Source organism: Notolabrus celidotus, chromosome 8, assembly GCF_009762535.1.
Source record: "Notolabrus celidotus isolate fNotCel1 chromosome 8, fNotCel1.pri, whole genome shotgun sequence".
Taxonomy (NCBI): domain Eukaryota; kingdom Metazoa; phylum Chordata; class Actinopteri; order Labriformes; family Labridae; genus Notolabrus; species Notolabrus celidotus.
In genome coordinates, this window is record NC_048279.1 from 3,858,620 (window position 1) to 3,880,323 (window position 21,704).

General features: G+C 46.0%; 2 protein-coding genes across 3 annotated transcripts; both read right to left on the reverse strand.

Annotated features, from left to right (window-relative positions):
- Nucleotides 1-585: 585 nt before the first annotated feature.
- Nucleotides 586-14,623, reverse strand: immt (inner membrane protein, mitochondrial (mitofilin)). The gene is made up of 14 exons (XM_034689991.1): nucleotides 14,464-14,623; nucleotides 13,405-13,472; nucleotides 13,072-13,264; nucleotides 10,321-10,453; nucleotides 7,856-7,948; nucleotides 7,584-7,736; nucleotides 5,997-6,130; nucleotides 5,700-5,803; nucleotides 4,921-5,056; nucleotides 3,670-3,799; nucleotides 2,568-2,791; nucleotides 2,351-2,482; nucleotides 1,791-1,920; nucleotides 586-1,549 (listed from the first exon to the last, which is right to left on the reverse strand). Exons 1-14 carry the CDS (start codon nucleotides 14,503-14,505, stop codon nucleotides 942-944), a joined length of 2,280 nt encoding a protein of 759 aa, XP_034545882.1. The 5' UTR covers nucleotides 14,506-14,623; the 3' UTR covers nucleotides 586-941.
- Nucleotides 14,624-15,566: 943 nt separating this feature from the next.
- Nucleotides 15,567-20,529, reverse strand: slbp (stem-loop binding protein). 2 transcript variants are annotated; one of them, XM_034689658.1, is made up of 8 exons: nucleotides 20,322-20,529; nucleotides 18,929-19,057; nucleotides 18,722-18,838; nucleotides 18,574-18,639; nucleotides 18,340-18,462; nucleotides 18,037-18,195; nucleotides 17,840-17,948; nucleotides 15,567-16,165 (listed from the first exon to the last, which is right to left on the reverse strand). In XM_034689658.1, exons 1-8 carry the CDS (start codon nucleotides 20,378-20,380, stop codon nucleotides 16,094-16,096), a joined length of 834 nt encoding a protein of 277 aa, XP_034545549.1. In that variant the 5' UTR covers nucleotides 20,381-20,529; the 3' UTR covers nucleotides 15,567-16,093. The 2 variants fall into 2 exon arrangements, with proteins under 2 accessions (XP_034545549.1, XP_034545548.1); XM_034689657.1 differs by having other exon boundaries at nucleotides 18,574-18,645; nucleotides 20,322-20,528.
- Between the last annotated feature and the right edge of the window lie 1,175 nt (nucleotides 20,530-21,704).

Sequence of the window (21,704 nt, forward strand, 5' to 3'; positions counted from 1 at the left end):
GAGACGATCTTTACAGCAGAAATAAACATGTTTACAGCCTGGTTCAAAAGCAGGTGTAGTCTGGATGGATCATTTCTCTATCAGCACACACTGTACGGGGTTACATTTTTTATAACGTGGAAATTTTGAAGATGTATATTTAGATTATGAGTTCTCCATTATAAGAGGCACAGCTGACTTGACTGACAGGCGGGAACACTGTAGCTGTTGGATAGGAGGCTAAAGGCCAGCCTTTTTAAGTCACAAACACTCGACAGAAGTTTGGTTGAGTGCAACATTTCCAATATGGCTGCCGCCGCCTCAGGAACAGATGGGTGACATCACGGATACTAAGTCCATTATTTATACAGTCTATGTGTTTATCTGTAAAATAATTTCACTTCAACCAATCAGTCTCTTATCTAATTCATGAAAATGTTACCTCCATTATCTGGTCCGGAGCATGCTCTTTGTCCCTGACATCAAGGTAAGAGTCGTCCGTCTAACTTCATCCACCAGGAGCAGAGCGCCCTGCAGCGTTTACCTCTCTGTGTGTCAGAGTGTGAGGCAGTGAGTGATCTCAGAGGAAGAACAGTCAGCACACAGTTTCTCTTTCATGGTTTATTGGAACATGTGCAGTATTGACAAAAATAAAATGCAGCCGGACGAGTGCTTGTTAGATTCATGAACACAAATAAATACCTGAACCGAAGCTGCGGCCTGAATTAAGGGACTACACTGAGAGCTTCTTCATTATAAGGTACAAACTCGTCCGCAGTGACTTAGTGCTTTAAAACAAGAGACTTCTGTTGCATCATTAATCCATCGGTGGCTTCATTAAAGGAACAACACACTGAAACCTGCTCCGGGTGTCAGACCCTCTCTCTCCTGCAGGGGCCTCAGTCCGACACCACACAGATGCTCAGTGGGTTCTTCCTTTAAAGGTTAAACGTGGTGCTGCCTCAAGGAGCCTGCGTGGTTCCTAAGCCCACGGCGTTGGCGTAGGCAGACAGCAGACTGATGACCTGTCGGGTCTCCAGAGTAAGCCTGGCCTCCGTCAGCCAGTCCTCCACCACCCGCCGTGCCTCTCCCCTCAGCTGGTTCACCAGTTTGGCCGCCAGCTCCAGATCCCCGTGCTCCAAGCAGTAGCTGGCGTACGACAGCAGCTTGAACGGGTCTAAGTCTTCGCTGTTCAGCTGGGTGGGCGGGGCAGCCTGTTTGTCCTCGAACAACAGCGCGGCCTGCAGGTAGGACAGGAAGTACTGGTACAGGGAGTTGTGTCCCTCGTCGATGAGCGCGACGCGGCGAGCCAGCGTTCTGAGGGAGTTGAAGCGAGCGCGGAGAGACGCCTCGCTGTAGACGCCACGCTGCAGGGATTCCTCAGGGAACGCCGATGACAGAGCCAAGGCGAAGTCGTTTTCGCTGCAGCTGTCCTTTACGGCCTGAGCTGCGCCCTCTAGTGGCACGGAGGGGGAGTCGGCGTCTGCTGTCTTTAGGGTGTAGCTGAGAGCCTCCACAGACAGCCACAGCTGGTGAGCTTTACGAGCTTCCTCCTCGGCGATCACATGACCTGAAATCAAAGACAGGAAGAGGTCACATGACGAGCATCACACCATCATGTGTGAACCTGACAACATGAGTGAACCTCACACCTCCTGCAGGTCACATGACGAAGGAACCTTTGTGAACCCTGTGTGTTTGTGTGTTTATGTTTGTGTTTGTGTGTGTGTGTGTGTGTGTGTGTGTGTGTGTGTGTGTGTGTGTGTGTGTGTGTGTGTGTGTGTGTGTATGTGTGTGTGTGTGTGTCTTACTGTCTATGGCCTCCTCCATGCCCTTCAGTCGTGCGTATGCTGAGTTCATGTCCAGAGTGAAGTTATCCAGCTGCTCCTGATTCAGCTGACGGAAACGAGTCTCCTGCTCCAACAGCTTACTGCCCAGCACCTGAACGCAACACAGCACACGTTAGAGACTGCCCAGCACCTGAACGCAACACAGCACACGTTAGAGACTGCTCAGCACCTGAACGCAACACAGCACACGTTAGAGACTGCTCAGCACCTGAACGCAACACAGCACACGTTAGAGACTGCTCAGCACCTGAACGCAACACAGCACACGTTAGAGACTGCTCAGCACCTGAACGCAACACAGCACACGTTAGAGACTGCTCAGCACCTGAACACAACAGAACCCATTTACAACTGGCCCCAAATAAAAACACAAATCATTGAGACAAAGACAAATCTGAGCGAAGATGAACACATGAAGACATGCTTTTTTAAAGACTCCAGAAGCTTTTACAGTACATAAGATGCTCCTGATTTAAAGAGACAGTAACGTTCTCTGACCTCTAACACCTGTGCGGACTCACCTGCTCTGAGTCGGCTCGAAGCTCCGCCTCCTGGACTTTGAGGACGTCCCGGACGTGGTCTGTGTGAGCGGCCGCCTGACGCCTCAGCTGAGTCCTCATCTCTGCTTCCATCACCTCCCTGAGCTCCGACATCTACACACACACACACACACACAGGTTTCAGTGTGACTCGGTGAACAGCAGCAGGCTGTGTTCAGAGTCGTGGTTCTGTCCGTACCTTCCTCTCCTGCTCCAGGCGGGCCTCCTCTTTGACGTGCTGCAGAGACGTGCTGACAGCTTTCTCCAGAGCTTTCTGATCCTCCAGCTTCTGCTGCTCCAGCGCAGAGTCGATGTGGATCTGCTCTCTGACCCTCTGCTCCGCCAGCTCTCTGTTCAGCTGGTCGATCCGACGGTGAGCATGAGCGATCAAAGCATTCAGGTCGTCTGGGGACAGCTTACCAGCTAACACACAAACACACACGCACGCAAGAAGCAGGATTTTGAGTTGACTGTGTTCGACTGCAATTCTCACAAAATAAGAACATTATTCTCATTCATTTTAGATTTTAACTTTGAGACTCCTCCTACCTCACCGACCTTCTGCAGCCATATAATCCCTCCCGCAACCTCCGCTCCACCAACGCCAACCTCCTCACCCCTCTCACCAAACCCAAGCACCGAACCTGGGGGGACAGGGACTTCTCTGTCGCTGCCCCCACCCTCTGGAACTCTCTCTCCCAACACCTCAGATTCTCTCCCTCACTCACCAAATTCAAATCCGGACTCGGACACCTATTTACAAAGGCTTTTAAACTAGAATTGATTGATTTTTTTCTTGTTTTGTTTTATTTTGCTGCCTTGCTCTTCTTTGCTTTTTTTTTTGCACTGTTTTCCTTTGCTTTGCTTTTCTATGGTATAATTTTATTTTCCTGTAAAGCGCTTGGAGAATCTTTTAAAGCGCTTTTATAAATAAAATGTATTATTATTATTATTATTATAATTATTATTATTATTATTATTATCAGATCGGATGCTGTGACGATCGGAGACACACCGCACACAGATCTGGTGGAATTTGGCCGTGATGATAGAGTGGAAGCTGAACTCTGAAATGCTGCTCCAAGGACATGTGCATGAAGATTTAACACCAGAGCTAAACCTGCACCCCACAAACTGATTCACTGAACAATCACGACCTCTGATTCACACTGTCAAATATATTAGTGTGTGTGTGTGTGTGTGTGTGTGTGTGTGTGTGTGTGTGTGTGTGTGTGTGTGTGTGTGTGTGTGTGTGTGTGTGTGTGTGTGTGTGTGTGTGTGTGTGTGTGTGTTTGTCTTACTCAGGGTCTTCCAGTTGGCCTGGATCTCTGGAGTCAGGCTGCTCACTTCTTTCTGGAACTGAAGTTTAGCTTCATTCACCAGCTCGCTGTACTGAGAGACGATCTTAGCCTCCGACTCTGCAGAGTGCATCTACACACGCGCACACAGACACAGACACACACAGACACAGACACAGACACAGACACACACACACACACACACACACACACACAGTATTATCAGTCTGTCTGAAGGGAGAGAATAATGTCCTGAGGTCTTCTGGGCCCAGCTGTTCCACAGTAATCTGATCAGATTAGAGACATCAGATTAAAGATCACCCGGCTGTTTTACAATCTGTTCTGATCAGTCGGACTTTACTGTCATTGAATGATTGATCGATCCGGATCAATCAGCAAGGTTGAAAAACATGTGATCCAGGAAATCAGGATTATCCTGATCCCATCAGAGGGCTGGATTAGGGATTACAGGAAGTTAAAATTTTGTTGACAGAGAGGATGAAGTAAACATTAGTGATTAGTGTTGTCAGACAATTAAATGGCTTTGTTCTCGTGAGGCGTTTCACCGAACAGCATCAATACAAACATTACATATCATCTATACAGCAGCTGTGGAAGCCATCAGTATGTGAGGACTGTGGCGCCCCCTGTGGACACAGTATATAGTGTCAGTGTGTGCGTGTGTGTGTGCGTGTGTGTGTGTGTGTGTGTGTGTATGTGTGTGTGCGTGCGCGCATGTGTGCGTGCGTGCGTGTGCATGATTAGAGCTACAGACGATCTTTAAAAGCCTGTATCTGGATCAGGGTGATCTTACACATAGATCACATTACTCTGATCCAGACTGAGCCGTTATTGGAACCGGGCCCTTGTTGCCACTCAGGCCTGGTTCCAGGTCTGTTGGGGTGTTTGGGCTCCTCCTGCACGGTCAGTCAGAAGTTAGAGGTTTGCTTTATTGTTGAAGTTACCTCTTATATCTTGGCTTTTGTTATTGAGCAGTAATGTTTTATTTTGTTCTTTTGTATGGGCAATAAAATAAATAAATAAATAAAAAATAAATAAAATAAATAAAATAAATAAAATAAATAAAATAAATGAAATAAATAAAATAAATAAAATAAATAAACAATGGATCAATAAATAAATATACAAATTAATGTATATAATAAAATAAATAAATAATGAATAAATCAATATATAAATACATGAATTAACAAATAAAATAAATGGTGATGAAGATGTTGATGTTGTGGTTACCTTGGTAACAGCTTTGTCCAGGTCCACCACCATGTTGTGGAGATTCTCCTCGGCTGCCAACACCAGAGGACGGACCGCCGACACCTTCAGCCCCTTCGACTCATCGATCTTCGACTTCAGGCCGTCCAGCGCCTCGCTGCAGGAGGCAGACAGAGTCAGTCTGAACTGTCCTCACATGTCCGTCCGTCTGTCTGTCTATGACCCAACAGGGTCACAGAGACAGGACAGGAACCAGGACATATGGAGACCTAATAGCAGGTGGACTATAGGAGCTGAATGTATGATGTCAGATATAAAATCCTAACCCTCTACAGAGGACTTTGCTTCAGTCCACCAGTTCATGTGACTCAGCAGAGCTGCAGCTTCATCAAATAACTGCACACAGTCACTGAGGATCACTTCTGTTTTAAATAAACCAGGATCAGACCCACTGGAGACCAGAACTGAACACAATCCAGACTCAGTGGCTGCAGAGTCAGTCCTGATGATATGAGCAGTATAAACAGACTTTAAGACGTCCAGCAGAGAGACGTTTCTTTCACTAAACAAAATATTACCTCATAGCACCAAAGATTTAAACTCCTGCAGCCTTAGGTTAACATTCATACTGCTGAGACAGAAACAGTCACATGGTCAACTGAAGGGTGTGTGTAGGTGTGTGTAGGTGTGTGTGTGTGTGTGTGTGTGTGTGTGTGTGTGTGTGTGTGTGTGTGTGTGTGTGTGTGTGTGTGTGTGTGTGTGTGTGTGTGTGTGTGTGTGTGTGTGTGTGTGTGTCTCACTTTGCTTTAGTCAGAGAGAATGTAGCGTCATCCATCGCAGAGTTCCTCTCAGCCAGAGAAGTTTCCAGATCTTTCCACTGAGCTGACTTCTCCTGAGGGGGAACCTGCAGGAACAACACCTGATCACTACACGGTACACCTGGACAGACTGACTGTACACCTGGACAGACTGTACACCTGGACAGACTGACTGTACACCTGGACAGACAGACGCTGTGTGTGTGTGTGTGTGTGTGTGTGTGTGTGTGTGTGTGTGTGTGTGTGTGTGTGTGTGTGTGTGTGTGTGTGCTTGTTTACCTCTGCCTCCATGGCCTCCTTCAGTTTGATGGTGTGTCGTGCGACGGCCTGCAGAGCGGCCTCCTGAGCTCCAATGGCCTGCAGGGTCGCTTTGGCTGAGCTTGCAAGGGAATCCTCCAGACTGACAGAGACCGCTACAAGACAGACACAGAGACATGGTACAGGGGACACAGAGACATCATACTGAGACATGAAATACAGGAGACAGAGATCAGAGAGTCGGCTCGTCATGCAGAGAGGCAACAGTCCTCAAAAGGCATTTTTCGACAGCAGGAACTTTACCCCTGAACTACGTGCGTTTCGACCGGTGGACCCAGGGTCTAAATTTAGTTCAGGGGTAGATAATCTCCCCCCTAAAAAGCCCCTGCTAGGGGGGTAGTACTTTTCAAAGGTCCCGGGACTTTCAGGGGGCGGGGCCTGCAATGATGAACGTGTCTGATTGGTAGATTAACCGCAGGGTTTTTATTCCGCCCGCCCGTCCACAATAACATCACACACATCTGTGATTCACTTGATTTCTCTTTCTTTCATTAGTTTTTATTTGTTCTATCTTTTTTGTATGTGTGTGTACTTTTCAAAAGAAGAAGCTGTGATTCTCTTGATTTAGCAGCTTGTAACAGTAGTCTTCTCTCAGCCCACCGTGAATGCGTCTCTCCCGGTGTTATGGTTTTAAAAGTGACCCTGTAAACTGGAGACCTTCAGCTGAACGTGTCAGTGTTTGTGGAGTTTACACAGCTGTTGAAACACAGAGGGAGTTCCTGGGAATGCAAACTAGTTTAGTTTTTATTAAGATTTCAAAATATCCTCATCAGATATTTAATGATCGTCTAAAGACGTTTATGAGGGATGCATCCGGCTGAAAGTCTCCAGTTAACAGGGTCGTTGTTTAAACCAAAACACCGGCCAATCTCTGCCACGGCTTTTTGAGTTCAAAAGGATTTTAAAGCCGTGTTGAAACGTCTTTGCTACTCGTGCTTATCTCCTCTCACGTGTTGATTCAGTGAATCCATCTGTGATGAAATATAGCACCATCTAAAACAGCACCAGCTGAGTCTCTTCATGCTAACAGGCTAACTGTTGTGTTGCTCATAATGATACCTGCCTGTCCGTCTGCTTCTATGGTGTCATCTGTGATGAATGGCATTCCTCTTTGTTTTACTGCCCTCTACTGGTCTGGTGGTGTAGTGCATTTACTTTATTTTTCTCCATACCTCACTGGCCTGATTTGCACAATCTACCCGGGACTTCAGCCCGCGGTCAAAACAGAGACAACAATGGGGGCACAGGAACCTTTCAGGTCCCTTTTTACCCTCAGCCCTCTGCCACATGTCTCACCCACTTTATCTCTCTCTTCCCCATTTCCTATCCCTGTCCACTGTCCTCTGAACTCTGACCCTGACTCATGGATGGTCCTCAGATGTCTGCATGCACACTCAGCTACTCTTCTCAAACTCAGCTCCTTTCTCTCCTCCAAAGTTTTTATTCAGATTTTTGAAGTCGGTCGAGGTTGTATTGTTTGCTGTCATTAATGTGAAACTTGTCAGTGTGTGTGTGTGCGTGTATGTTTGTGTGTTCTCCTGGGTGTACCTGCGATCACGTCCTGCTCTTCCTGGTCCTGCTGAGCCAGTCTGGCTGTCACTTCTTCTTCTGGCCGTTCTCTCAGAGGTTCAGCCGCAGGAGACGAGGATTCAGCTGCTGATGCTGTGCTGTCGTCATGGTGATGGCATTCTGTGCACTCCTCTTCACACACACACAGACACACACAAAGGTAAACTCAACTGTACTTCCTGTTTGTAGTTGAAATGATTACAGGCGTGTTTAATGACCAAACACTGGTCTCACAGGGACAGCTGTGTTACCTTTGACTGCTGTTGCCTCGGTGTCACACGGAGCAGGGACTGATGGGACCTCGCTGATCGCTGAGATGATGTGAGTCGCCTCTGCTGAAGCCTCTGATCACACAAACACACACACACAGAGTTTGAGTACATGTATGTGATGATGATCTCAGCGAAAACACTGAGACCTCAGCTGTGTTTGAGTTTAAACACACCTGTTACTGTGAGAGGATGAACACGTAACAACACATGGAGGTCAGAGTTCACACAGGAACATGGATCACAGTGCTCTGGGCTACAAACTACAGCCGAAAACTACGGAGGCCAAACAGGGTCAAAACTAACAGCAGAATCTGCACACACTGCACAGACAGCTGTGGGCAGGGTTTAGTGTCCTCTGTCTGATGGAGAGCTGCAGGTGAGATGTCAGCCTGCAGATTTAATGCTGATAAAGTCTGAGTCAGATCAGAAGCTTCAAACTTTCCTTTTTGATAAAGCTTATAGTTAGAGCTGGATCAGGCTTGGACCAGCTCTTAGTTATGCTGCCATAGGCTTAGACTGACAGACTGGGATCCTGTCTCAACCCCCTTCCCCCCAACCCACTCATCACTTACTTTAACTCTCCCTGTCCCATTAAAGTTACTAACCATAGACCTTTCTGGAGTCCCTGAGCTCCCTTGTCTCGTAGGTTCCTCTGAGCTGCCGTAGACGTCCTCCTGCTGTGGACGTTCCAGACTCCAGCTGATACGGACGTGCTGGACTCCAGCGGCAACAGCTACTACTACTCGTCTCATCACTATCACCGCTCCCTCTCTCTCTTAATCTCCTCTATCCCTCTTTCCAGACCCAACTCGGTCGAGGCAGATGTGTGTCTAACATGAGTCTGGTTCTGCTCGAGGTTTCTGCCTGTTAAAGGAAGTTTGTCCTCTCCACTGTAACTAGCTAAATACTGCGAGGTGCAATGCTCATGGTGGATTAAAGTGGGGTCAGACTGAGTCTTATCCTGTCTTGGTGTTGGGTCTCTGTTCATATTTGACATAGAGTGATCTAGACCTGCTCTGTTTGTAAAAGAGTCTTGAGATAACGTTGGTTGTGATTTGGAGCTATACAAATAAAGATTGATTGAAAAGCTGAAGCCGTATAGAGACAGAGGAGCGGAGGCTCTGCTGGGTCTTTGTTTCAGTCACACACAGCCACACTCAGAGTTCTTCAGGTTTGCTTGCTCCCCCTTGTGAACAGGTCTTGACATGGGAAGAACTCTGTGTCCTGGATTGTTTATTTAAGGACAGTTTCAGGTCCTGACAATGTAGGATTTATGTAGGATCAACATGCCTCAACTCTATGTGGCGCGTGTGCAGCAACAGCTTGGATCTTCATCAGGACCGTTGTCAGCAGTGGTTTGGAGCTCAGTATTTAGGACAAGTCCTTCATGTACAACGTCTGAGTCCTCGCTCTAAACCCGCAGCTCTCTGCTGGAAGACTTCCTCCAAATGTCATTCTGAAAGCTGAGAGTCTCTGATCAGGTTTCCTCTGACTCTCTTTAACAGTTTTAACTGTCAGGTGGAGATTTGGAGGGATGCACCTGCTCCTGTAACACGGGACTTCCACCAGATCTGTGTCCGGTCTGTCTCTGAACTGCTGCGGTCCTGCTCCATGCTCTCTCGTCCGTCAACACCCACCGGTTGTGTTTTCAGAACGCAGCACGGAGCAGGACTGCCACACAGCTGGAGTCATGAGACTGGGGTTTTCCCACAGCAATCACTGAATCAAGGATTCTCCTCCTCCTCTCCTCATCCATGTCTCCTCATCCAGAGGGCTCCGACCAGCCGGATCAGAGACTCAGCCGGAACGCAACGGAGCAGATCCAGTGGAAGTTAACACATTGACTAGAATAGAAACCTATCAGATCCAGTGCTGTGACGGATCAGAGACGGACTGGACACGGATCTGGTGGAATTTGGCCGTAAACCAGCAGGTGATTCAGTGTAGCACACAGCTGTTGGACTGCTCTCTCTTACTGTGTGTTTTAATAACCTGAACATGTACATCTCTCTGATTTTGACAGACTTGTGTTTTGTTCCTTCCATCTGCAGTGTGTGTGTGTGTGTGTGTGTGCTCACGTTTATGTTTGCAGAGAGGCTGAAACAACCTGCTGCCTCTGTGTCTCACTTTGAAAATCTCCGACATGTTTAGTTTTTCTCTTCGGGGTTTCTTTACTTAAAGACAAACTTTACGTCAAAGAAACAAAGACACACAAACATGTGTCCCTGTAAGAGTGTGAGTCTGGCTGTGTGCTGCAGCCTGTTGGAGCTCTACACCATCACTGCTCTCTACTGACTACAGAACAACAGATCACAGCTTACCTCCTCTGATGTCTGCAGGAGAACAACACAGGCATCATTACACACACCTCTTCATCTTATACACACACACAAACACACACTCATAGTGACAAACTGGCTGTGTTAGTGTGACGACAGACTGACCTTCCAGACTCTGTACGGGCGGAGCAGGAACCAGTCCGCTCTCTGCTGGACTCTCTGCCTCCTTCTTCTCCGTCTTGGATTTGGACGCCTTCATTTTCTTCTCCATCATGGACGGAGGCTGGGACGCCTCCACCTGAGCAGCACAGACAGCAGACAGAGTTAGACTTCTGTGTTTGACACAGACTGAGATCATATACTGAACCAGACTCTAAGGTTGATCTGAAACATGAAGACAGAGGAGACTTTTCTCTGTCCAGACGTCTGAGTTTGATCCTGACGGTGGCTGTACAGAGAAACCCTGGACTGCTGGGCTGCTGTTTGCATTGAGGTGATTGTTCTTCTGACATGCTTTAGCTTGATGACCTTTGAGAGTTATTGTTTGTTGATGGTTTGAAAGAGCCCTGAAGTTTGGGAATCAGCCGTGCTTTAACTCTACGAGCGCGAAGCCAACCAAAATGTACGACATGCCAGAAATTCATCTGACCGGCCGAGAGCAGCTCATCGGGCTGTGATCAGCTCTCTACAGCGAGTCTGAAGTTCAGCCCAACTTCAAAATCAGTCGTGCAACTTAGAAATGTAGTCGGAGCGGGCCTCAGTTCACCAGATCAGTCCTGCCTACACAGTCAGGTCTGAGTCAGAGACTAAAACTGGGCTTCAGCAGAAGGTGAGGGGGAGACTGGAACATTCACAGGTGCTGATAAAACACACCTTCAGACACCATCTCTAACTCGTACACAAGTTAACTAAAGACAACAGAGATGATTCACTGTGTGGGAGCTGAATGTCGACCAGCTGAAGAGTGATCAACGTTTTATGTGTAAAAAAAACAGACACCCTCTGGATCTGGACTTGGATCTGGATCTGGAGGGAGGAGGGTGCTTCTTTTTACTCCCTAAAATTCAGTGACAAACGCTCACATTTTCTGACCGAGTATAAAGAAACACAAACTTTCAGGGTCACGTTGTTCTGATTCTTGAGGACACTTTGGATTCAAAGATCCTCAGGGCCCCCTGGACTGAGTACCTGGACCTGAGTACCTGTGATGTGATTCAAACGGAGGACAAGTACCTCCTCTACATCCTGACACTTGCATATTTAAAAGCCTTCTTATGGCTCAAAATAAATCCCTAAACCGAGCACAGCTGCTGGACATGGAGACACTGAGTCATTACCTCAGGACTGAAACACAGAGCCATGAACTACACAGAGGAATCGGACTGGACACGAACACGTGACTTAACGGTCGAGGCATCAGCTGGGCGGAAAGGACTGGAGACAACGATGTGAGAGAGAGGACGCCCTCATCACAGTTATGTTTGTTTATATAAACAAACAGGAGTCAGCTTAAAAAGAGAGGACTCACTGGGACTACAGAACATCTCCTCTGTGACAGAGTGATGCCTCTTCAGCTCATTTACAATCTTTGTCAGAGTGCAGACAGCAGCACAGACCGGACAACAGACAGGTTTCCTCTCATTCTGTCATCAGACACACACGTGACAGCTGATATCATGTGATGTCACATCAACCATTCAGAGTGAGGGTTGGCTGCGGCTGTAGCTGAATAGTTTATATTGAGTGTGGGCAGAGAGGAGAGACGGCCGGTCTGTCAGAGTCAGTGTTGGATTCACTTCTACTTTAAGAGTCTGTGAACAGAGTCGGTAATGGGAGTATTCAAACCATGTTCACAGCTCCTCACGCAGAGCCTTCAGAGGCAGCCAGCAGGCGTGGACTGAACACAGAGTTAAAGACAGACTCTTAAGGTGTTTTTCGATGGAAGGAACTTTACTGTCCACACACACATCTGTGATTCACTTGATTTCTCTTTCTTTCATTAGTTTTTATTTGTTCTATCTTTTTTGTATGTGTGTGTACTTTTCAAAAGAAGAAGCTGTGATTCTCTTGATTTAGCAGCTTGTAACAGTAGTCTTCTCTCAGCCCACCGTGAATGCGTCTCTCCCGGTGTTCCGGTTTTAAAAGTGACCCTGTAAACTGGAGACCTTCAGCTGAACGTGTCAGTGTTTGTGGAGTTTACACAGCTGTTGAAACACAGAGGGAGTTCCTGGGAATGCAAACTAGTTTAGTTTTTATTAAGATTTCAAAATATCCTCATCAGATATTTAATGATCGTCTAAAGACGTTTATGAGGGATGCATCCGGCTGAAAGTCTCCAGTTAACAGGGTCGCTGTTAAAACCAAAACACCGGCCGATCTCTGCCACGGCTTTTTGAGTTCAAAAGGATTTTAAAGCCGTGTTGAAACGTCTTTGCTACTCGCGCTTTTCTCCTCTCACGTGTTGATTCAGTGATTCCATCTGTGATGAAATATATCACCATCTAAAACAGCGCCAGCTGAGTCTCTTCATGCTAACAGGCTAACTGTTGTGCTGCTAATAATGATACCTGCCTGTCCGTCTGCTTCTATGGTGTCATCTGTGATGAATGGCATTCCTCTTTGTTTACTGCCCTCTACTGGTCTGGTGGTGTAGTGCATTTACTTTTATTTTCTCCATACGTCACTGGCCTGATTTACACAATCTACCCGAGACTTCAGCCCGCGGTCGAAACACAGACAACAATGGGGGACCAGGAACCTTTTAGTTCAGGGGAAAGTAGTTCTGGGGGATAAAAGACCCCGGAACTCTTGGTCAAAATGCACCTTTTGTTCTGGACGTACAGACATAAATAAAATGAGAAGACATTAGAGACACTACAGTCTGGACTGATAAAACACCTGTGGATCCATCCTGACCTGTTTCTGGACTGCAGTGCGGCTATCATGAGGAGCGGGTCCTAAAGCCAGCCCCAGCAGCCGGTCTGAGTACGGGACATTCTTTTCCACCGCCGCTCTGAACTTGTTATCCCACTTAGCATAGAGGATCGTTCCTCCAACACCTCCACCCACCGTCACCAGACCAGCAGCCACCACCTTCGCAGCTCCACCGCTGAGGAGGGAGAGTGAGAGAGAGAGAAGCGTGAGTGTGTGCTGATGTCTGCAGCTGTGTGATCTGTGAGTGTCTGTGTGTGTGTGTGTGTGTGTGTGTGTGTGTGTGTGTGTGTGTGTGTGTGTGTGTGTATGTGTCACCTGGACTCTCCAGCTGTGTAGTGTCTGCACTGCTGCAGGTTGTTTGGACGAGTTCCTCTGAAGTTCGTCTGCAGAGAGAAACAGAGATCATCATCATCACAGACTGACAGCAGGTTGTTCAGTGTTAGTGCGCTACCTGGAACTCACATGTACCTGTGTGATAGACTGATGAATGAATGAATGAATGAATGACTGAATGAATGAATGTTTCTCTTTGTACTGGTGCAGGATCTTCTCACCTGACCACAGAGAGCTGCAGGATCACACCTGTTGTGTGTTTCTGTTTAACATGCATGATGAAGTTTATTTATCTATCTAATGAACGAGTGAATGATCATGAATGATTGATTCGAGAAACATTAGACCGGGCTCTGCTCTGAGGACATGATGAGTCAGATATGAACCCACAGGTAAAACTCACCTGACCATAAGGACTGGAACACAGTAGAAACTCATTCTATGCAAAGGTGTGTCATCAAAGCTCTGCATATCGTCATCACAGGTATAATATAACTGATATAACATAATGTAATGTCATATTTTACTATAAGATCATATTCAGCTGAGTGACCCTCTGCAGTGTGTGTGTTTTATGGAGGTACAGGTGAGCAGCAGGTGCTAACGTGACTCAGTTTTAAACATGATGCTAACATTTAACCCTTAAAGGCAGTCCTAACATGTGTTTCATAATAATAATAATACCTGTCATTAAAAGCTTCCCTCTCCTCAGTCCGGCTGCAGACAGGTGAAGGAGTGTCTGACCTCACTCTGAGAGTTAGCTAAGATAGCCTACATTAGCCATATGTCAGCGGAAGCTAACAGCTAGCCCTGTCATTAGCTTCAGATCTGCGTCCAGCTGACACAGAGAGGAGTTAACCTCTTTAATTTAGAGTCACCCAGCAGTGAAGGGTTAACGGTATCACCTTGTACTCTGTGTTCTCCTGCAGCACCCTGTGGAGGCACCTTGAGACAGACTGTGGGTCACTGAATGACAGCACATGCTAACATGCTACTCTCCGCACTGAGGGAGTGGCAGGTTCACGTTTGGCTGCTTCTTACCCGAGCTGTGGCGTTAGCTCCTCTCAGACAGGCCCTCAGCATGCTGCTGGATCAATGTTTGTTCTTATTCCAGACTGGTTTTCACCTTCACAGCAGCTACAGCTCTCTTTTTTATCCTCCGCTCCGTTTTCACTCTTCTTCTCCCTCTGCTGTGTGTTTCAGCGGGGTTAAACTGACCTGTGCTCCACACCGCCCCCCTCAGGATGCGGCAGGAACTGACACTATCATACCCCTGTATCTTGATAAACTTATATATATATAAAAACAGCAGGCTATATGAATACAAACGAGTGTGCTAAAACAGACCAGCCGTAAATAAGAACAGTTGGACTGAAAGTGAGAGGGAGAATCTATTATCTCTTTGTCTCTTATTTTTTTTCCTGTGTAATTTGTTTAAAGTCGTGACCACTTGTTTAATGCCAGTTGCTGGCAATACTGCTGTTTTGTTATAAAAGAAAAAGTGAAAATGAAAAAAATAAAGTGTTAAAAAAAGATTATATTATGTATTGTATTGGGCTGCATGGTGGTGCAGTGGACAGCGCTGTTGCCTCACAGCTAGAAGATTCCTGGTTCGAAGCCCCGGCTAGGCAGGTGCCTTTCTGTGTGGAGTTTGCATGTTCTCTCTGTGCATGCGTGGGTTCAACAACATGCTCACCAGATTGATTGATCACTCTAAATTGCCTGTAGGTGTGAGTGTGAATGGTTGTCTGTCTCTCTGTGTTAGCCCTGTGATAGGTTGGCGACCTGTCCAGGGTGTATCCCGCCTTCCGCCCGAAGCCAGCTGGGATTGGCTCCAGCCCCCCGAGACCCCTAACGGGATAGGCGGTCAAGATAATGGATGGATGGATGGATGTATTGTATTAACGTGCTTAAAGAACTGTGCTCATCATGATGTGTAGTGATATCCTCACATTCACCTTGGAAGAGCACCTCTAGGGAGTCTGATGAATAACTCACAATTTACACAAAACAGGCTCAGTGTTATGATTATCCTCACATAAGAAACAGTGATCGCAGCATGAAGTTTATGTGCATAAATAAATCTTTAGCAGCATTCAACATGTACAGATTGAGCGCCTGTGGTAAAGAACAACAAACCAAACTGAGGTTTTTCTTTTTTTATTTCAAATCTTCACCGTGAGGAAAACATCAATAAGAAACAGCAACATCAGAATAAAAAACAACCAAAGTTAAATTCAACCAACAGCTCAGACAGAAAACACTCTGCAGCTTTAAAATGTCCACAATCCAAAAATAACACACGCCGTCTGATTCATGAAAGTAAAAACTGTTTGTTCGCCCGCTCTGACCCGTCAGTGAGCCGACCTCTGAGTCCTGACCGTTTATCTGACGCTGTGATAAGACGAACACGGTGGACTCTCAGCCCGCTCTGTCAGTGCTTTAAGGAGAACAGGCAGAGTGAAAAAGTCCCTGAGCAGATTATTAATCCGTAAAAAGTCCGAACCTCTGGATTAGTGAGCCGAAAATCAAAGAAGAGAGAAGAAACATCAGCTGAGACTCGCACGCAGCACCGCTCTGAGCAGAACTGGAACAGGTGCATTGTGGGTAACATGGAGGGCTGTGTAGGGGCTTGATGGATGAAGCAGGTCATCGCTGAGTCGTTGAAGAGCTAAGACATGTCGGGGTCTGCCGTGGTCTCCGTCTTCTGGACTTTAACAGGAGTTCCCATACAGTCTTCGTCCTGAGGAGGGCAGAAAAGCAGACGTTAGAAACCAGTCAGACACACAGAGGACAGGAACAGACCGCACAGGAACGAGGTCTTTATCAGACCTTCAGGACCTAATGATTACATATGTCACAAACTCTGATGGAAATCCGTTCATCAGTCAGGTCTTCATTTAAAACCCACAGGGACCTGGTCTAATTTTTAGTTCTGGACAGAGACTTTCGAGGACATTGACATTTGGAAGACCGGGTCCATATTTTCAGCTGAATATTCTCCACATGAATATAAATAACGGTCTGTCACAGCCCTGAGCAGAAGATGCTAATGTGCTCACTTAATGTTTCACTGGGTTGATGCAATGTCCAGCTGATTCAGCAAGACTTCTGCGGAGTCATGGTTTCACTTCACAGCTCTGGGAAAATCTGTCAGCATGACTCGGCAGCTTTCATGGAAAAAAGCTGAGTCAACTAGAGTCAGATAGAAATAATAGTTGACTGTAGAGCTGGGCGATATTTAAAAGGATGTTATCACAATGAAATATTTCATATCAGATGAAATGGATAATTATCAAATCATCATCTCATTTAAATGTAAAGTCAGATTCTGAGTGAAAGTTGAAGACAGTTTGTTAGCTTGCATCTGAAGTTAGTTTTCTGATGAGCTTCTTGAATCTTTTATTTCTGACAGTGCGAACAGGAAGCAGGTCTTTAGTGTAAGATGAGATTTTTGGGAAGTTTTACTTTGTAGATCCTTATTTTCTCTTGTTGGGATTTAAATTTACAACAAAGATATTTAATTGTGTTCTGTGTATCAGCTCAGTAGAGCATTGTTTTGAGTCGTGCTCTCTGATTACTAAGAGATACAGGCAGTGATGTTTCCTCCCACAGTGCAGTGGTTGTGTGGTGTAATTACAGGTTTATTTGTATCAAATTTTAATCAAACCTTTCGTATATCTATATTGAGAAAAACTATATCACAATAATTATAATGAATCGAATTATCGCCCAGCCCTAGTCGACTGTTTAGCCTGATTCAAGCTGCTGTATCAGCCTTCGTAAGAAGCCTGACAGGCACCTCCTTGAAGCCTGCTTTATTCTTTGTTGACTCAATGCTGCAGTGATCAAAACCACCGTGAAAACAGCAATGGTGATATCTGTGACCACTGTTTCCTGTGCACACGCAAGCAGGGAACTGGGGTTATGATAAGCACAGGAATCACACTGCCACAAAGTGTTTGGTTGGAGTTTTGCAGCACGATGCAAACACTCCAGTGCAGAAGTTTGCTGCTCTCACGACAGCGTGGGACATTGCAGCATGGAGTCAATTCAGAAGTATAAACCAGGTTTTAGGAGTTTAAACATTAATCACTCATTCTTCTGGACACAATGTCTGTGTATGCTGACTGTTAATCTGTGTGTGTCTCTTCAAACCAGCTGATCCGTGGTGAGTCAGTGGAAACTCTCTTTCCTGTAACTCTTCCTAAAGAACATTGAAATACATTAATTTCACTTCCAGTCCGTCTCTATCAGAGTCCTGTATGAGGTGTTACAGATCAGGTTTCTCAGCTGACAGAGTGCTCAGGAGGAGTTTCTGCATTCAGCTGTGTTTACAACGACCTGCTGATCTTCCTACAGAGTAAATATCATCAACCTTTGACCTCCTGATCGGCAGCAAGTGAGTCAAACTGACCTCCAGAGGCAGGCTGCGAGTGCTGAGAGGAGCAGGTGCGTCCTGGGAGTCTGACAGGGATGGGAAGTCCAGCTCGATGTCCATGACATCATCCAGACCCAGCTCGTCTCTGCAGGGAGAGACAATAACAACATGTGAAAATGGAGAACAGCTGAGGAAACTACAGATATGTTCCTCCTGTTTAAATCTCCTCTTACATCTCCTGCTGGGTTTTGTCCTGCCCCCCTTCCTCAGTGGGAGGGTCCCAGGCGTGCAGCTTCACCTTCCACAGTTTGATCTGCTGGTCCCACGAGCGCCGGCTGTACTTCCTGAACTTGTTGGGAGTCTTGGGGTGAACTCCAGACTGGCGCATGTGTCTGCAGAAGAACACAGAGGGGGTCACACTTTGATCCGTCTTTACGAGATCCTGATTATGATTTATTGTACGGCGTGAATCTCACAGCTGTGTGTGTGTGTGTGTGTGTGTGTGTGTGTGTGTGTGTGTTTCTATGAGGACATACTTGGGCACTTCGTTAGTGTACCGGTCGTAGGCCAAAGTGTTCTTGCCATAGTTGATCTGCTTCTGCCGGCGCAGCAGCACCTCCTCGTCGGTCTCCATGCTGTCTCCCTCTCTGGAGTCACAGCTGAAACACACACATAAGAATAAACACTCATACCCACAGCGTGTGTTCAGTTTGTTACATCAGCAGATGGATCTGTGATATAGAGACTGTGTGTGTGAGACGGTGTTGTACCTCTCTGAGGAGCCGGAGGAGGTTCGTCTCTCCCTCTGTGTGGCGTCTCCTCCCAGTATCCTCCTCCTGTAACTGAACACACCACCAGTAAACACACAGCTGCCTTCATATGAACCAGAGATGAAAGAAGTGAGCAGGGTTCACTTACCGCTGCATGTCTCTGTGCACGCTCTTCCTCATCTCCTCCTCGTCCTCCACCTGACTCCCCCAGTCTGACTGCCGTCCGCAGCGAGACACGGGGCCGGCGCTCTCTGGAGTGGTGAAGCTGTCGAGCAAACACAGCAGAGTAAAGTCAGTGAGGACGGCAGACTGGAAGGTCTTTACGTCATGTCTCCTCAGACGGGTCGGTGCGTACCTGTCGTTTCTGTTGTCACGCTTGTTATCGTTGCGTCCTTTCTCGTTGCCCTCTGCGTCTCTCTTGGTCCTCATACTTCCGTCGATCCCTCTCTTCCTGCAGTGAGACCACCGAGACGACCCGTGGCTCCTACACAGGACACACACACACACACGAGACATTAAGTCATTTCACATCCACACATCTTTACTACAGGTGTGTCAATGCACACTCTAACAAGTCCTCACTGTCAGTCCTCTGATTGTGAGTGAAAGGGGGGAGGGGCGAATAGGAGGAGGTGCAGAAAGAAAAGACCTACTGCATTAATCACTGAGGGGGAACACGCACAAAGTAGGTCATGAGGACGTGCAACAATGACAGACGTCAGAGTGAGGAGTCTGTACATGGATGAGCACTCGAGGGCATCTGAGGAGTGCCCTGAAAGTGAGCAACACCCAGACTTCGGCCAAGTCCCCATTAGATTAGATAACTCCAAAATGTGTGAATGATACGTGCATACCACAAACGATCAAAGGAAGATGTGTGTCTTACACGAGTCTGGTCCTGCTGGAGGTTAAAAGAAGTTTGTCCTTGCCACTGTAACTTGCTAAATGCTGCAAAAGTGCTCTGCTCATGGTGGATTAAGATGAGATCAGACTGAGTCCTGTCTGTAAGAGGACTGGATCTTGATGTTGGGTCTTTGTTAATAGTTAAAGAGATGTATTTCTGTGTTCAGAATGAAACCATTATTCAAACTTGGATAACTCCCGCCATGTTTGACACACTTCCGCCCAGCCTCTATGTCCCTCTCTCCCTCAGCAGAGTGCTGTCCGTCTCAGCTCAAATAATCACCTTTAATCACTCTAAATCTCCTGTTTTAGTTGTGTTAACGATCCTCAGCCGACCTGAGCACACACAGTGAGATCTGACCCGGACAGGTGCTGTAACAGGAGCTGGCCTGTGTGTCCTCCTGAAGGCGGTTAGCTCTCAGTTTAGCGCCTTTCTTCTCCAACAACAATGACTGAGCGAGCTAGCTGCTAACACCATGTAAGACACACCTAAAGGGAGCAGGCTGGATCTGTTGGAGGGTTGAAGGAGGTACACTTTAGGTCCTCTGTGTTAGAGACAGACCTAAGGGGGGCAGGGTGTTAGTTTTGGCGGATTAAAGGAGGTAAAGCTAACAAGGGTTCAAACCTGAAGCTGAATCTTGAGCAGCCCTTTACCTTACAATGAACAAGTTCGACTCTCCCTACCTTTAATTAAATATGCACTCTTGATCTGTACCTCTAAGGGTTTAAAGTAAGAGTGAGGTCCCTGTAAAGAGGACTTTAATCTGACTCCACAGGGTCTGAGACACAATGGGAGCTCGTGTAAACGCTGTTTTTATTTAAATATAACAGAAATGCAGCCTCACCTGTCTTCATGTTCTCTGGTATCCACTTCACATCTCTTGTCTTTGTTCCACTCAGACATTTTGTTAAGATCAGTGCAGAGGGCAGTTTGAGCGTCTCGGGGTCTCAACAGCTGCTCTCTCTCTCTCTGTGTCCACAGATACCCGCCAACAGAGAAAGCCGCGCGGCCCCAAACAATCCACCGCGTCACATGACCGGAAGAGGCGGGGCTTCGTGGAAACCGTTTTTTTTTTTTTTCTGGTGAACTTTATTTAAAGTTTGTTCTACACAATAACAATACTTGGATCAAATATGGAGCATAGGGCAGGGGCTCACAAAGTGGGGTTTTCCAGTGTATGGGTTTTCCAGGCAAATGCTAGGGAGCCACTGCCGTCCACAGGGAGCGCCGCTTGCACTCTCAATGTGAGGAAGAAAATGTGAAGATAATTGGAAAAAGAATATTGTTTTATAATATAATTTGGGGTTAAATTGCGGAGTAATGTCAGTACATATGTAAAAAATTGTGATTCACTTTTGTTTTTTAAAAAATGGTGTTTATTTTTTAAATTTATTTTTTAATGAACATTTTACAAAATTACAAACTCTCAATGAGAATAGTAAACACAGATTGCAATCAATTACAGTGCAAATTACAAAAAGGGAATCATTCAAGGAAAACAAAACAAAATATTGTAAAACAACAAACAAGGTGCATCAGGGCTACTGAATGAATCAGGCATCCAAAAACAATATAAAGCAGAGCAGAGGCACAAAAAGAGGAAATCAGAGTTCAGCGTAGCATATAGCTGATTGGTCAGCCCGTATATAGAAAACATTTTGGGACGAGGGGACGTCTTATTTCAAATATCTTTTCATGTTTTGGCTGTTAAAATAGTGGGGAAAGATAAGAAAATGTATATACATATTATATATATATATATATACACACACACACACACACACACACACACACACACACACACACACACATACATACAAATATAGACTTACCTATATATACACATGTTAACATAGATACATATTTCAAATTAAAATAATAAACCATGAGCAATGTCTAAACGTATCTTGCTAGCAATTTTACTTGTCCGTAGTTTTTTCAGGGTCGAAAAAAATAACTTAAAATAATTTATAAAACCAGGAAAGGAGGGCTTATAATTTATCCATTTTGTACAATGGATATGGTATTTACCCAGTAATAGAATAATATTAATAATATCTGAAACTGAAATAACCAAATTATCCATGTAATAAACAATATGATGTAATTCAAAGGATGAAACATCAGTTGTTTTTAGTGAAACCTATTTTCTTATGTTTGACCACAAAGACTGAGAGACAGGACACAGAAACAAAGATGTTCTAGACATTCATCTTCGTTATTGCAG

Bases quoted from the DNA above. Each gene is read 5' to 3' on its own strand.
- immt (XM_034689991.1), bottom strand. From the start codon at position 14,505: ATGCTGAGGGCCTGTCTGAGAGGAGCTAACGCCACAGCTCGG. The intron at 5,057-5,699 runs GTGAGACACACA...TGCCTCCTGCAG, and splicing joins TTCTCTCTGACTAAAGCAAA to CGAGGCGCTGGACGGCCTGA. The intron at 1,921-2,350 runs GTGAGTCCGCAC...TGTTGCGTTCAG, and splicing joins TTCGAGCCGACTCAGAGCAG to GTGCTGGGCAGTAAGCTGTT.
- slbp (XM_034689657.1), bottom strand. From the start codon at position 20,380: ATGTCTGAGTGGAACAAAGACAAGAGATGTGAAGTGGATACCAGAGAA. The intron at 19,058-20,321 runs GTGAGGCTGCAT...TGTCCTGTGTAG, and splicing joins ACCAGAGAACATGAAGACAG to GAGCCACGGGTCGTCTCGGT. The intron at 17,949-18,036 runs GTAAGAGGAGAT...CTCTCCCTGCAG, and splicing joins GACAAAACCCAGCAGGAGAT to AGACGAGCTGGGTCTGGATG.